A 17,142-nucleotide genomic window follows, 5' to 3' on the forward strand; every position below is an offset into this window, starting at 1 on the left:
TTCTTAATGCTAATCTTGTACGTTACTTTCAGTTATACTAATATTGTAATTAAACCATCATGTAATTTGTAGTTTAATTGTATAATGTCTATTTCTCAAAAATGAAGATTTGACAAAACAAAAAGAATCTTGTGGGTCTTGTTTACAACTAAACCTTGGATTCTATGTATTTTATACATGACAAACAGAACAGTATTTCTAATTGAAAGTCCAATAGTTAATCTCATTGGCCCCTAGAGTATTGTTTATTGCTTCGGTAACTCACATTATAAAAACCAATCTTAAGTATATTCTTAACTAGAAATTCAGGATCCCCTAAGATGAAAACTTAGTGGGGTTGTAGGACTTCTATAATAATTGGAAAAGCCAGGTTTTCCATCTGTTTACATTTATGTATATAGTTTGATAGGTTTTGGCATAAATATGAAGAACTGATTCACATTAAACTCCTCTCCTTAAAAAGAAATAAGAGTAGTTGAAGCACAAGCCAGATTACAGTGAGTAGCAGGTTAAGAATGAATCAATGGATTGGTAAGATTAGGAAATATTACTTTTACTCTAGCTAAAGGCTTAAAAGCCCATCTTTAGTTACTAGCATTCCTTAATGTTTTTATAACTCCCTTCTTGTTGATATATAGCTATAAAGAATTAAAATCATAAGTCATATTTTGGAAGAATCTGAGTCACTTGGAAGATAGACACTCCACACAAAAGAAACCTGAGAGGTGCACATAGAAGATACCATTTCAATGGATCAGAGAACTGTGCATCTAAACCATTTTATACCCATAAGATTGGCAAAAAAATTAAAGTTGAAAGTACCAATAATATAGACCAATAAGAATTCTTGAACCTCTCTGGAGGAAGACACAACATAATTGTGGCCAGAATCTAGAACCATTGTACATGGCATCAAGTCATGGCTCTAACCCTTATATGCTATGCATCCTAAAAAGGTGCTCTGCAGGTGTCCCTGCCCTTTTGCAAGGTACATAATGCCTTGGTACCAACTGGAATGGTACTATTTGAAATATAATGCTTTGGTACCACCACTTGAAAAAAATGGTAATAAATCTTTCTTCAATAGGAGTGATATCAGAACTGAAAAAAAAGAATACACAATGTTATATATTATGTATTTGGTAATAAATGTAATGTCCATAGCTGTTACTAATACACATATTACTTATAGATCACAGGCACAAATTCAGAAAAAAAAAATGGTCAAATTGACAAAGTTCACCATAGAACCAGAATTAAATATTGGATTTAGGGGCTGGAGAGATGGCTCAGTGGTTAAGAGTACCGTTGGCTCTTCAGAGATCCTGAGTTCAATACCCAGCAACCACATGGTGGCTCACAACCATCTGTAATGAGATCCGATGCCCTCTTCTGGTGTTTCTGAAGACATCGACATAAAATATACATAAAATAAAGAAATCTTTAAAAAAAGAAATTGGATTTAAAGACCAATCATCTCCCACTACAAGTTTATTAATAAGAGGTATATTTCCTATCAGAAACAACTGCACAGTCTGTAGACGTCAAGTAAAGATCAGGTAAAGAAATTTTGGTTAATGATGAGCCTAGTCGTTTTCAATAAACCAGCAACAGACTTTTACTGATATGCTCAAAATGTAACCCTAACCTCATACATATTTAATTTGGTTGCTTTCTAAATATATTGCAAAAATAAGTTAAACTAATGGTACCAGTCCTGGGAAACGCTCAGCGAAAGGCGCAGCTACTTCCGGAACCACACCGGAACCACTTGCCCGAACATATGCAGTTCCGTGAGGAGGATTTAGCGATAGGACCACTTCCTATTTCTGGATAAGGGGGCGGGTGCAGGGAAAGGAAATAGCTGCGGGAGCCGCATCCTGCCTGCGCTAGCGGCTCCAGAGGTGGAGGCAGAGAGGGCGGAGAAGGCAGAGAAAGGTTCCGCAGAGAAAAGTGTCAAAGCCAGTAAGTCAGAGCCTTAGAACGGGGGATGGAGAGCAGAGCCCCAGGTCTCGCTTTGCAGATCTATGATCTCAACTTGCCGAACTGCCCAGCGGGGTCAGGGCAGTGCTTTCTAGGTTGACTGTCAGTCAGCGGCTCGAAGGGACTGTGGGGCTCCGTGGTCCGGCCTTGCAGGGCTCCAGACTGTGCTACTGCCGGCCCGCCGAGGTGTCTTGAAGCCTGGGGAAGCCTGTGCCAGCTTTCTGGGGATACTAGGGCTTCGCATCCTGGACTGTTTCACTTGGAATTCTAAGGAAGTGAGCACTATGCCTCCCATTTTACCTTTGGAAGCCAGCAAGATCCTGGTGGTGAACAATATTTCAGCGACTAAGACGAGCGCTTGGGAGAGTTGTAGTCTAGAACTACTTTCCCCGACCTTGTTCAAGCTGCCCGGGCTGGTAGGAAGTGCAGTTGTTTTTAAAGGCAAATACCTCCGGCCTGTTTGTCACTTCAGAATAAGTTAACAACCTTCAGATCCAGTGCTAAAACAATGCGTTTTCTATCCGAGTCATTAAATTAGCACTGCTGTGGGTATCAAGTGATTACTCTGCAAATATACTTGATGGCGAAGTTAAAAAATAAAACAACAAAAAAATCTCCCAAATGCATCTTGAACAGACAACACCGACTACGGATCATGACTATTTTGATCCTGACTGCTTTTCCACTTACCCTCACATTCACATATAATCTATCACCTTAACATCTTTAGCCAATGATAGACATCTTAAAGGCATTAAATTATGATTGTGCATCCACGCAAAAATTATATTAGGATGTAAGATTCTTGATTATAGGGGAAATGAGTGGAATGATTATACAAGTTGCTGGAGAAATGGAACAGGTTTTAGTAAGATACTACTTTTCTCTTGTTGAAGGTACGGCTTTAGAATACGGTGAAGGATACTTTTCATGGTGCATGGAAGGAAAACCAATGCGCAGGTAAGCCCTTTAAGAATAAGATACCTTGATTTCAGTGATTGAAATTTAGTGTCTACGGACAGTGCATTGTTTAAAACTATTTATTCACAAATCTTAACAAATCCTACTTGGAATTAGTCATTCTTGTTTTAAGTAAATCAAAACTAATAATGTCAGAAATTAGCAACTTCTTTTGTTTGGTTGGTTGTGTTGTTTTGGTTTTTGGGTTTGTTTGCTTGTTTGTTTTAAAACAAGAACTTACTAGGTAGTCTTAGCTGTTTTGAATGTGCTATGTAGACCAAGCTGTCCTCGAACTCACAGAAATCCACCTGCCTCTGTCTTCCGAGTGCTGAATGAAAGGTGTATACCACCATATTCCTCAGCTTCATAATGAAATGTAGGAGTTATATTTCTAAAGAGTTGGAATTTTCTGATTCTTAATATTTAAATCTGCTTTTTTGCACAGTAATTTTTTGTTACACATAATCATCAATTGTACTATATTATGTGAGCTTACTATAAATTTAATACCCTGTACAATCTAGAAGATTCTGTTGCCAAGTAAAAGTAATATTTGTAAGACACTATACTGCATTCCTAGTTATGGTTTGACTATTTTTACTGGTGTTCAATAATATGTTTACTAAAATAGCTGCATTACAGTGAAGATTAAGGACTAAAATAGATGTAGAAAGACAGAAGTGTGGAAAAAGTATGTAGGCTCCCTTGGCTCTAGAATTTACTAACGCCTTTTCTCAATCTGTCTAAGGAATTGTACTAGAATCTCTGGTGAAACAAGTGAATTCTATTTATTCATTGTTTAAACTTGTATTATGGTTATCAAACTCTATTTTGTCATATGTTACTTCACATCAACGGTTAACAACACAGAGACCCTTATAGAAAAGAGGCATTTCATCATAAGGACGGTAGAAGAGCTGGACATGGGCACACAAACCTGTAAGTCCCCAGCACCTTACATGCAGAGGCAGCGATATCTCAAGAGCAAGTTCAAGTAAAGAGTGAGAATCTGTGTCCTTTTTCAGATTTGTTATTGATACATCAACTGACTTTGAACTGTTCTACTTTCTCTTGTCCTGTTAACTTTTCTGGTGAATGTGTCCATGATACACCATTAATAAATATACAATAATGCTTTAAGGTGTTCAAATGAAAAGACATTATAGAGGTGACTCATTCTGTTACCTTATTTATGTGTTACCCTATAGTAAGAAAGTATTAGATTGTAACATACTAGAAGAAACTAACCACACATATATTAAATGCTTTACAACTTCATTTTCTAGCATGATTATAAAAAACACTGATTTCATCTCATCCTTAATCACAAATGCCATGTCTTATATAATTGCTAAAATAAGAACTTAATATTTTTTAAATTATTCTTTCCTTCCCCCAACTCCTCCCAGATTTTCCCTTCTTCCTACCCATGCAAGTTCATGTTCTTTCTCCCTTTTAAAACAACAAAAACATGGAGTATGTTTTGTGCTGCAGCCACTCCTGAGCATGGGGCCTCTCCTGGACTGTGGTTGATGTACTCAGTAAAACCTGAATTTTTCACTCTCATCAGCTATCAGTTGCAAATAGCTTCTTGGTTGGAGCGAGTTCCCCTTCTCAGTACTGGGATTTTATAAAGGAAAGTCAGATTGTTGTGATGTTTTTAGTTTGTTGATAATTTCTGTATAAAATATTCACTCTATCTGAGGAGCTTTTTTTCTTTATTTTTATTACATAATGCAGTCAGCTTTTAAAAATGATGTTAATAATTCTAATGCCATCAGTTGTTGAATTATAGTTTCTTGTTATCATACTTTGCAAGAAGCCAGCCTATCCAGTATTCTTTGGTCTTACTTTGCCTTAATGCTGCCTACATTAAGCTATGGTCACATTTCCCTATCCATTCCTTCTGCTGCTAAAACCCTAGAAGTAAACTCTCCAAGGCTCATCCTGCCCCTCATTGGCTGCAGCACTTGGGGGAGCATCACCTAGGCAAGGGAGAGCCAGTTCTGAAGGTGGGAGAGCAGGAGAGCTGTCCCAGCCCCTTGCCTGCTGCAGCCCATCAGGAGAGTGAGCCCCACACCTTGGCTGGGCAGCACAGTAGAGCTGGGCCTGGTGGCAGGACTCAGGGGAGCCAGCTCTGAGGGCATGGGAGCAGGAGAGCTGCCCCTGCCAGCTGCAGCATTGGGTGAAGCACCTGGGGTGGTGCGGGGAGTTGCCTTGTGGTATAGGTGTGGGACCAACTCAGCTATCACCCAGGCCCAGATCCTATGAACTGCCAGAGCATGTAAAAGGGCTGGTCCTGCAGATCCAAAGCTGCAGGATCTCCCTGACAAAGGGCAACAACAGGATATCCTAGGGGAGTCTGGTGAGGTGTTGATGGTGTAGCAGAAGCTAGATTCTTCAACTAGACCAATGACTCATTGCAGTGAACATGACAAAGATGTGTGGACAAAAGGGTAGACTGCGGGGCATACTACAGCTTCCATGAAGCTTTGTTTTGTTTTGTTTGGGGTGGGGGTAGTTTGCCAAGGCAAAGACCGATACATGGGGATAGGAAGATGAATAAAATTGGGGTATATGATGTGAAAGTCACAAAGAATCAACAAAAAGTTTAAAAAACAAAACTATATATTCTCAGATGTAGAAACTAAGCAAAACTGATTTCAAGTAAATAGAAGATAGAATGTTGACTAGAAAAAACAAGAGGATATGGGGTAAGGAAGCTGAATAATAGGTTGCCAAATACAGTTTAGATAAGAAAAATAAGTTCTGATGTTTTACAGCACAATAGGTTAACTAACATTTATACAATTATATATTTTATAAAAACCAGAAAAGAGGAATTCAAAGGTTTCTAGCACAGAGAAATGATAAGTATAAATATTTAGGGTATTGTAATGCATAATTACAGTTTTATAAAATCAACTGGTATTTTATTAGCAAAAGATTTTATTTATCTGTGTGTGTATATGAGACATTACATTTAAAATAAACAATAGCATATTCAAAGTTGGGCATAGCAGTGCATGCCTGTAATCTCAGCATGTGAGAAGTGGAGGTAGAAAGATCAGAAAGTCAAGGTCCACCCTTCGCTAGACTAGACTGGGCTAGACAAGATCTTGACTCAAAACAACAAAAGCGGTGAAAAATGAGTCTCCCAGGACAGGTCCCAGGTCCCAGTGGTTCCCAAAGCACACACAGTTTCTTCTGCATTATTTACAAGGTCTTGCAATTCATGTACAAGCATATATGTACAGTATGTTCTCTTAAAAGGATATATAACATTATATATAATACAATATAGTGTATATAATTAAATACATATTAGGGATGAGATATTGGCTCAGTTGGTGAAATTCTTACCTATCATGCTTGATAGGTAAGCCCTGTTTAGTCCAAAGCACTAAATAAACCAGTTTGGGTGGCACATGATTATAAAATGACTCAACTGTATAGCAAAGTTGAAGCCTGTGCCATATGAGATACTGCCTCAAAAAAAATAAACAAAAAAAACCAAAACAAAACAAAAAAAAAAACCTAAGCTTCCTCCTCCTTTAGCTGCAGAGCAAACAAAGGTGGGAATAAGACTGTATTCATGAAATTGTTTGGCCAGTGTACAGGACATACAGAACAGACTCTTAAGAGCTTGCTGTCCAGCATGGGCTAGAGATGAAGGTAGATTCTAGATAGTTCTAAAAGGAAGAATTTTAGTTTTAAAAAAGTCAACATATCACACATACTATTATAATTCTTTGCCACTTTACAAATTAACTTGTGAGACACTATGATAACACACTTCCTATAATCCTTCCTCAGGAGCTGAGGCAAGAAGATTCTGAGTTTGAGGCTAACCTGGGCTGTATAGCAAGACCTTGTTTCTGTTTCTTTTTAGGTGACCAGTACATATAAACCTCTTTTTCATATAGTTCATACACATTCATACACATCATTTGAATAAATTCCATAGTGAACATCCATGTGAGTAATCTGCTCAAATGTATAAGTATACCATGTACTTTTTCCACTTTTACATGGGTTCCCAGGATCAAACTCAAATTTCTAGACTTATACAAAAGAACTTTTCCCAGTGAACCAGGTTTGGCGGCACATGGGGAACCATCCAGCTGCCCCAAGACCTCTAAAGAAGGGATTGGGGACAGGCAAAATGGTCGGTCAGTCGGTAAAAGTGCTTACTCTGTACAACCTGACATCTTGAATTTAATCCTCAGAACCCACTTTAAAAGCCAGATGCTGTGACACACATTCTTTGACTCCAGATTCCTACCTAGATGGTAAGCAGATGGGAGAATCTTGACATCTTACCATATACAGCAAGGCAGAAACTAGAGACCCTTCCTAGAGGTAGAAGGAGGCAAGAACAAACTCCCAAAAGTTATCCTCTTACTTCTACGTATGCACTATGGCACCACACATATAGACACAGACAAACAGACAGACAGACACACACACACACACACACACACACACAAGTACATTTTTAAATTGTAAAAAGGGATTTAGAACTGGAGATGTAGCTTAGCTCAGTGGTACAGCATGTGTCTTGCATATGTGAGGCCCTTGGTTCAATCCTAGCCTTGCAGACAAAGGGTTAGGGTTACAAATGGTGGGAATGTGCAGGTAATTAAGGACACTGTAATGAGGGAGAAATGCAGAAGAAAAAGCTTGTGGGGAGGGAGATAGTAAGATTCAAGTTCTGAGTACATCTTAAACTTAAGTGTGTGGTATATGAAGGAAGAAGGAAGAAGGGCAAACAAAAATTATGGAAATTGAGACTTCATTCTATTACTTTAGGAGCCAGCTCTGGCCTACACATCTGATTTGTTGGGCTGATTTTTAGGCACGAAGTAGATAGGTAGGAAAAAGGAGCAAATAAAGCAATGAACATGAAAGAGTTCTGGTGGTTTATCTGAAAGATTACCTGGGGTAGATCTATGTTGAGGAGAATCCAACAGCCCCAAAGGTCAGCTTAGAAAGTTGAGTGCTGCCCTGATAGGATAAAATGTACAGATATGTGAGCATTCACTTATGGTAGCAGATAGATTGTCATTAGACTGGTCCCAGTGGGGCATGCATATTCTGGACAATAGTTTGTTCAGACATCTCTTCCCTTTCTGGAACACAAGAAGATTGGATATTTGCTTCATTTCTTACTCTTATTTTCCATTGGAGATTGCTCTGTTACCCAGATGGACTCTGATCTTTTTCCCAACTCTCTATTAATCCAGGAATTTATATTCTCTGATCTAGGGTAGTGAGTATTGTCAAATAAGAACAGCCACAGAAAGTCCATGCTACTGTTTGTGATATATACTGTCAGTTAGCTGACAGTGTTATCCAACCATAGTTCTGTAAATCCTTTGTCATTGCTTCATCATTCTACACAGCAAATATTTCACTCCTTATCCATTCCTCCATGATCTGCCCACAAGTGTTATGCAAATTAATCTCCAAAGGAAATTCTTCCCTCTGCCCATTTCTTCTGTATTTTAATTCTACACCTTATCTCTCCAGTGGGCCACCTTACCTCTCAGATGTTTAGAACATTTATCCCACCAGACAAAGAAACCATGGGCATAACTGAGCAAGGTAGAAACATGATCTATTTCCAGGTCTCTTCTAATTTCTCATCACAGGTACCTAAGAAAACAAAATATACAGAAAAAATGCTTTCTTCCATAAAACTCTTTGGAGAAAATTAGACTAGGGAAGGATATTGGATTTTTAAATACATTTAGAAAAACAAATAGGAGAAACAGATCTACTATCTAAAACTAAATTCAATTTCTAGAGCTAAACACTTGTACAGTTTAATACAACTTTCCAGGATACTTAAAAGTAATATATCAGCCTACCAGAACTCCTGTTCTTATGCCCTCCTATTCTAGAAGAACAAGATAATACAGTCGTGTAGCTATATGCTTGGTTTTTTTCTCCTAAGAATAATTGGCAGGCACAGAGCAGATTTCCAAAATCACTTCTGTTTTAAGCACTTGGCCTGGTTGTCCAAGGCAGCTTGTGATGATGATGCTCTGTATTTGGAGTCAGAGAACCTAATTCAGACAGATTTCAACAGCATCAGTCTTTATGAGCACAGTTGTCTCCACTCACACATGATGGACATAGAGATGAGACATCCACTAGCTGCTTTTATGTCAACTTAATAGAAGCTGTCCTCATCTGAGAGAAGGGAACCTCAATTAACAAATTGCCTTCATAAAATCAGGCTGTAGACAAGCCTGTAGGGCATTTTCTTAATTAGTGATTGATAGGGGAGGTATCAGCCTATGGAGGATGATGCTATCCCTGGGCTGGTGGTCCTAGAGTCTATAGGAAAGCAGGCTGAGGAAGCCATGGGGAGCAAACTAGTAGGCAGCACCCCTCCATGGCCTGTGCATCAGCTCCTGCCTCCAGGTTCTTGCCCTGTTTGAGTTCCTGTCCTGGCTTCCTTCAGTGATGGGCTACAATGTAGAAGTGTAAGCCAACTAAACCCTTTCCTTCCCAAGTCACTTAGGTCACGCTGTTTCATTACAGCAACAGAAACTCTGTTCCCCACACCCTTTTTAAGTGGCACAATACCTTTGGAGTACCAAAGAACAGCTAAAAGCATATAGTGTCAGAAAAGAAATGCTGTGATCTAATTCGCTTAAAGTATGGGAAACCCCAATGTAATAATGTCCCTATTATACAGCAAAACAAATCCTTAAAGTAATTAAATAGTTTATATATACCACATCTAAACCTCTATGACTGATGGGAAACAAATACTTCAATATATTGCTTTTGCAAACTCTAAGATTTATTTATATATAACATACAAGCATTCTACATATTTAATGTGTACATTTTGATGAATTTGGACATATGAACACACCCATTGTATTAGTTTCTTTCTTTGTTGATATGACAAAAATCCCTGCACATGAAATCTAAGGGGGTTATTTGGTTCATGGTTGAAGGTGAGTTTATCACCAAGCCAGGGGAGTCATGGAAAGAACTTGAGAAAGCTGGTCACATTGCATTCAAAGACATAGACCAAAGAACGCTGATCCTCAGCTTTCTTTCTCCTTTTAATTCAGCCCAGGACACACACCCCCACCCAGGGACTGGCATTGCCCACCTTTAAGAGGGATCTTCCCACCTTAGTTAACCTATTCCAGGTGATTGTTCACAGATGGGCCTAAGTTGAGAGTTCAGCCACAACACCTGTGTTACCATCACCACATTATATATGTCCATCACCTCCAAAAGATACTGTTCATGATAGAGCATTTGCTTATCCCTCAGAAAACAAATAATAAAATAATAACTCATTAAGCTAAAGTGCTTTTGTCTGGGCCACATTTCTACCTGGGTTTATTCCTTTTTCCCTTCTTGCTGGTGTTATGTTTATTTTGTTGATGGCTGTTGAATGTTTTTGGTTTGGAGTTTTTGTTTGCTTGTTTTGAAATCAGTGCTTTGGCTTCAAACTCAGTTTGCTACCTCAGCCTTGTAAGTGCTGGGAAACAGCACAAACCTACCAACCCCCTTGGTAACCCCTCTCCTGGTTATTCATGCATTCCCACTCTAAATAATTAAGTTCCTCAGTTGCTTCTTAATATACATTTGAATTTACTTCAGTTCACACAAAAAGCTTTGTGTATTATATAACTGATACACATAGATTCTCTTTTCTGTGTGTTCACAATATAATGATTGTGAAATCCAAATTTTTAATTCTATTTGTTTGCCAGTTATTTAAATTACTGTTTATCTACCAGGCTCTTACCTCCATTCTAGGTCATAAGATGTAAATTGCTTCTCATATATTAATGGAAATAACCTTTTTAAAGATTAAAAAACTCTAACTATATTTCAGAAAACAAGCGATAATATTGAAATGTGGGGGCTGGCAAGATAGCTTAGCAGGTTATGCCTTTGATACTCAAGCCTGAGGGTCTAAGTGTATTCCTCAGAGTCCGCTGTGGAAGAAGAAAGCCAGCTTCAGAAAGTTATCCCCTGATCTACAGGCACAAGTACACACAGATAACACTAATGATAAAAGATAAAATAAATCATGTATCATCTTACTTCCTTTTATCGGGGAAGGGGGAATTTAGTTGGTTTTGTTATGCTGAGTCTAAAATCCATTTCGTAGGCCTCTCTCTCCAACTTACTTGACTCTTGACTTACTAGTGAAGGTCTTCGTGATTGGATCAATCATATTTGGTACAATTTCCTGAGCTTTTAAAAAGAGTGGTAAGGAAATCTGCATAACAAATAACAATACCTTTATTTTGAATTGTAAAATACCCTGCGGACTTGGCCATTCCTGTAGCACTCTCTTGAACTGACTCCAGGAGGAAACTGTGCATTATTCTGAAGCAGCAGGAGACCTGCTCAGAAAGAATCAGGGTTTTGAGAAAGTCACCAGTAATCAAAGTGGCTTCTGTAGAAGGAGGATATTGTTCTACGTGAGTCTATGATACATTTTATTTCAAATGCTGAAATATTTGAACCACTCCACTTAGGTTGTGGGATTTGGGGTGGGATTTTGTTGTTTTGCTTTTGCTTTTTCAGATTTTAAAAGTAGTTTTTGTAGCCTTGAGCTTGTCTCTCTCTTTTTTTTTTTTTTTAAGATTTATTTATTTTTATTTTATGTGTATGGGTATTTTGCTTGTATATACACTGTGTGTGCAGTCTCCTCAGATGCAGAAGACCATGTCAGATGCCCCTGAATTACAGCTTGGACCATACATATATACAGGAAATACCTAGCTGACAGACCTCAGCAGTGGTTATTTATATACAAGTACAGTTCCCAAGTTCCAGCTGTCACCTCATCCTAACATCTTGACCAGAACCAATAGCAACAAGTTGCAGAATAACTTGTGAAAAGAGGTCTCCTTTCCCTTCACTTTGTACCCACATTCCTGACTAAGCAGAATAGGTGTAACTCTTTTCTTGTCTGTTGTTTTGTTTTTTAGTTGCTTGGGAGGCACTCTGCATTGTACAGTTAAATCTAATCCTGTGTATAACACTCTTGTTATAGAAAAATCCAGACCTCCAAATAGCTATGTAAAATTAAACTTTCAGAAGCTTATTTTTAAAGTAAAGAATGCCTGTGGACCAATACATTTTCTTCTATAACCATAGTATAGGCTGGCTGAGTCAAACTGATAGGACACATGTGGTGCTTTTAAATAAGGCTTGTTATTTTAGAATTCCTGGACCCAAAATAATCTAATCTAATGATAGCCTAGAAGCTTTTAAGAGTGGTTCCATTCTTAGCACCCACATTTGGGCAGATCACAACCACCTGCAACTCCGGTTCCAGAGGATCTGATGCCCTATTATGGATTTTATGAGTACCCACGCATATGTGGCTCATATGAAGACACCCAGGCACACACATATACATGTAAAATAATAAGTATTTTTTGAAAATTTGAGTCTAATTTTTTTCTTTTTAGAGAAGTTGGTTTTTTTTGTTTTGTTTTGTTTTGTTTTGTTTTTTTGAGACAAGATCTTGAACTTCTGATCTTCTTGCTTCCATGTTCCTAGTGCAAGGATTATAGTCCTGCTCATGATGCCCAACTTTTTATGTAATCTGATTAGGGAGTAGAGCATTGCTAGGAAATCAAACCCAGCACTTTGCATATCCTAGGCAAATTGTCCACCATTAATCTGCATGGTGACATACAGACAGACATGGTTCTGGCGAGGTAACTGAGTCTACATCTGGGTCAGCAGGCAGCAGCAAGAGACATTGCAGCACTGGCTTGAGCATATGAGATCTCCGGCAGACACGCCTCCTAATAGTGCCACTCCCTATTTTATTCAAATTATTACATCCAACTAGAAATTTAATTTTTAATATGAGTAAGTATAACTAATTTATTTAAAAGAAATTTAGCCCAGAAGCCAGGTGTGGTGCCTCGTGTCTGTAATTCCTATATTTGGGAGGTTAGAGCAGGGAGGTTACCAGGAGTTCAAGCTAGCTTGGACTATATCATGAGTTCCAAGCCAGCCTGAATTGTAGAGTGACTTCCAGACAAGTCTTGGATATAGAAACCCAGTTTCAATAACCCAATTTCAAGACAGAACAAAATAGCTAAAATGATTAATTATAGCTAACACTTTTAGATAAATAAATAGGAAATTTATAGCAGAATAGCCTTAATGCTCAAGTATTAGTTTTGATGAGGTGAGAAAAGAAATCTTAAAATACAGTAAAATATAATAGTAATGGTTTCTTTTTTATTTTTATTTTTTTTCAATTTTATTGGATATTCTCTGTACTTAGATTTCAAATGTTATATCCTCCACCCCCAACTTCCCTCCCTCCTCCTCCTCAACTTGCTTTCATGAAGTTGCTCCCTCTCCCAATCACCCTCTCCACCTCAGTGCCTTGGCTGATTAATGATGTTCTTCCCATGAGGTTTCGAACCTTTCAGTTCCTTCAGTCCTTTCTCTAGCTCTTTCATTGTGGTCCCCGTGTTCAGTCTGATGGTTGGCTGCAAGCATCCTCATCTGTATCTGTATGACTCTGGCAGAGCCTCTGAGGAGACATCCATATCTAGTTCCTGCCAGTAAATACTTCCTGGCATTAGCAGTAGTGCTTAGGTTTGGTGCCTGCATATGGGGTGGTTCTCCGGGTGAGGCAGACTCTGTAGATCTTTTCTTCAATCCCTGCTCCTCTATTTGAGCTTGTATTTCCTCCCTTGAGTGTTTTGTTCTCCCTTCTAAGAAGGACTGAGCCATCTACATTCTGGTCTTCCTTCTTTTTGAGCTTCATAAGTTCTGTGGATGGTTTCTTGGGTATTCAGAGCTTTTGGGGGCTAGTATCCATTTATAAGTGAGTACATGCCTAGAGTGTTCTTTTATGATGGGGTTACATCACTCAGGATGATAGCTTCAAGTTCCATCCATTTGCCTAGGAATTTCATGAACTCATTGTTTTTAATAGCCGAGTAGTACTCTATTGTGTATATGTGCCACAATTTCTGTATCTATTCCTCTGTTGAAGGGCATCTGGGTTCTTTCCAACTTCTGGCTATTATAAATAAGGATGCTATGAACATGGGTGAGCAAGTGTCCTTGTTAGATGTTGGAGCTACTTTTGGGTATATGCTCAAGAGTGGTATAGCTGGGTCCTCATAGTACTATGTCCAATTTTCTGAGGAACCGCCAGACTAATTTCCAGAGTGGTTGTACTAGCTTGCAGTCCCACCAACAGTGGAGGAGTGTTCATCTTTCTCTACATCCTCGCCAGCATCTGCTGTCACCTGAGTTTTTGATCTTAGCCATTCTGACTGGTGTGAGGTGGAATCTCAGGGTTGTTTTGATTTGTATTTCCCTGGTGACTAGAGATGAATGTTGAGCACTTCTTTAAGTGCTTCTCAGCCATTTGATATTCTTCAACTGAGAATTCTTTGTTTAGCTCTGCACCCCATTTTTAATAGTATTATTTGATTCTCTAGAGTCTAACTTCTTGAGTTCTTTGTATATATTGGATACTAGCCCTCTATTAGATATAGGATTGGTAAAGATTCTTTCCCAATCTGTTGGTTGCCATTTTGTCCTTTTGACAGTGTCCTTGACCTTACAGATGCTTTGCAGTTTCATAAGGTTCCATTTATTGATTGATTCTTGATCTTAGAGCATAAGCCATTGGTGTTCTGTTCAGGAAATTTTCCCCTGTGCCGATGTGTTCCCCTATGCTCTTCCCCACTTTCTCTTCTTAGGTTTAGTGTACCTAGTTTTATGTGAAGGTCTTAGATCCATTTGGACTTGAGCTTTGTACAAGGATTTGAGAAGGGATCAATTTGCATTCTTCTGCATGCTGACTGCCAGTTGAACCAGCACCATTTGTTGAAGATACTGTCCTTTTTCCATTGAATGTTTTTAGCTCCTTTGTCAAAGATCAACTGACCATATGTTCATTTCTGGGTCTTCGATTCTATTCCATTGTCTCTGTACCAATTCCAGGCAATTTTTATCACAACTGATCTGTAATACAGCTTGAGTTCAGGGATGGTTATTCCCCTGGAAGTTTTTTTTTTATTGTTGAGGATGATTTTTGCTATCCTGGGTTTTTTATTATTCCAAATGAATTTGCAAATTGCTTTTTCTAACTCTACAAAGAATTGAGTTGAAATATTGATGGGGATTGCATTGAATTTGTAGATTGCCTTAGGCAAGATGGCCATTTTTACTATGTTGATCCTTCCAATCCATGAGCATGGGAGATCTTTTCATCTTCTGAGGTCTTCTTCAATTTCCTTCTTCAGAGACTCAAAAATTCTTGTCATACAGATCCTTCACTTGCTTGGTTAGGGTCACACCAAGGTATTTTAGGAATGAGCATAATTGTGGCTCTGAAAAATGAGTTTTGATGACTCCTTCTATTTCTTTAGGTGTTATGTGACTGTTTTGATGATTTATCTGATCCTGATTTAACTTTGGTATCTGGTATCTGGCTAGAAATTTGTCCATTTCTTTCAGATTTTTCAGTTTTGTTGACTATAGGCTTTTGTAGTAGGAGCTGATGATTTCCTGAGTTTCCTCAGTTTCTATTGTATGTCTCCCCTTTCATTTCTGATTTTGTTAATTTGGATACTCCCTCTTTGTACCCTCTAGTTAGTCTGGCTAAGGGTTTATCAATCTTGTTAATTTTCTCAAAGAACTACCTCTTTGTTTAGTTGACTCTTTGTATAGGTTTTTTTTTTTGTTTGTTTGTTTGTTTTTGTCTCTATTTGGTTAATTCCTGCTCTGAGTTTGATTATTTCCTGCCATCTACTCCTCTTGGCTGTATCTGCTTCTTTTTGTTCTAGAACTTTCAAGTGTGCTGTCAAATTGCTAGTGTTTGCTCTTGCCAGTTTTTGTTGTTGTTGTTTGTTTCATCTTTTTAGACACTCAGAGCTATGAGTTTTCTTCTTAGTACTGCTTTCATTGCATCCCGTAAGTTTGGGTATGTTGTGCTTTCATTTTCGTTAAATTCTAAAAAAATCCTTAATTTCTTTATTTCTTCCTTGACCATGTTATCATTGAGCAGAGCATTGTTCAGCTTCCATGTGTTTGTGGGTTTTTTGTTGGTTTTGTTGTTATTAAAGACAAGCCTTAGTCAATGGTGATCTGATAGGATGCATGGGAGTATTTCAATCTTCTTGTATCTGTTGAGGCCTGTTTTGTGACCGACTATGTGGTCAGTTTTGGAGAAGGTACCATGAGGTGTTGAAAAGAAAATATATTCCTTTGTTTTAGGATGAAATGTCCTATAGATTTCTGTTAATTCCAATTGGTTTATAACCTCTGCTAGTTTCACTATATCTCTTTTCAGTTTCTGCCTCCATGATCTGTCCCTTGATTAGAGTGGGGTGTTGAAGTGTCCCACTATTACTGTGTGTGGTGCAATGTATGTTTTGAGCTTTAGTAGGGTTTCTTTTATGAATGTGGATGCCCTTGTATTTGGAGTATAGAGTTTCAAGATTAAGAGTTCATCTTGATAGATTTTTCCTGTGATGAGTAAAGTGTCCTTCCTTATCTTTTTTGATAACTTTTGGTTGAAAAATCTATTTTATTTGATATTATTATAGCTACTTCAATTTGTTTCATGGGACCATTTGCTTGGAAGGTTTTTATCCAGCCTTTTATTCTTAGATAGTGTCTGTCTTTGTCTCTGAGATGAGTTTCCTGTAGGCAGCAAAATGCTGGATCCTGATTATGTAGCCAGTCTGATAGTCTATGTCTTTTTATTGGGGAATTGAGTCCATTGATATTAAGAGATATTATTGAATAGTTATTGTTGTTTCCTGTTATTTTGTTGTTAGAGGTAGACTTATGTTTATATGCTTTTCTTCTTTTGGTTTCCTTGCATGATTATTTTTTTTTTGCTTTTCCTTGGGTGTAGTTTCCTTCCTTGTGTTAGATTTTTCCATCTATTATCCTTTGTAGGGCTAGATTTGTAGACAGATATTGTATAAATTTGGATTTGTCCTGGAATATCTTGATTTCTCCATCTATGGTGATTGAGAGTTTTGCTGGATATAGTAACCTGGGCTGGCATTTGTGTTCTCTTAGGGTCTGTATGACGTCTGTCCAGGATCTTCTAGCTTTCATAGTCTCTGTTGAGATATCTAAGGTAATTCTGATTGGCCTGCCTTTATTTGTTACTTGTCCTTTTTCCCTTACAGCTTTAAG

The 17,142-nt window shown here is 38.1% G+C and overlaps 1 protein-coding gene across 2 annotated transcripts in view; it reads left to right on the top strand.

Annotated features, from left to right (window-relative positions):
- Nucleotides 1-1,832: 1,832 nt before the first annotated feature.
- The window catches only part of KLHL20 (kelch like family member 20), a 42,142-nt gene continuing 26,832 nt past the window's right edge, over nt 1,833-17,142 (top strand). Inside the window, exons 1-2 of one of the 2 annotated variants that reach the window (XM_080915032.1) lie at nt 1,833-1,965; nt 2,880-2,943. In XM_080915032.1, coding sequence (XP_080771158.1) covers nt 2,921-2,943 — 23 coding nt within the window. In that variant the 5' untranslated portion in view covers nt 1,833-1,965; nt 2,880-2,920. Of the gene's footprint in view, nt 1,966-2,171; nt 2,259-2,879; nt 2,944-17,142 lie in introns of those variants that run through there. The other variant, XM_080915033.1, reaches the window with a different exon arrangement.

This window comes from Micromys minutus, assembly GCF_963924665.1.
Source record: "Micromys minutus genome assembly, chromosome: 1".
Taxonomy (NCBI): Eukaryota; Metazoa; Chordata; class Mammalia; order Rodentia; family Muridae; genus Micromys; species Micromys minutus.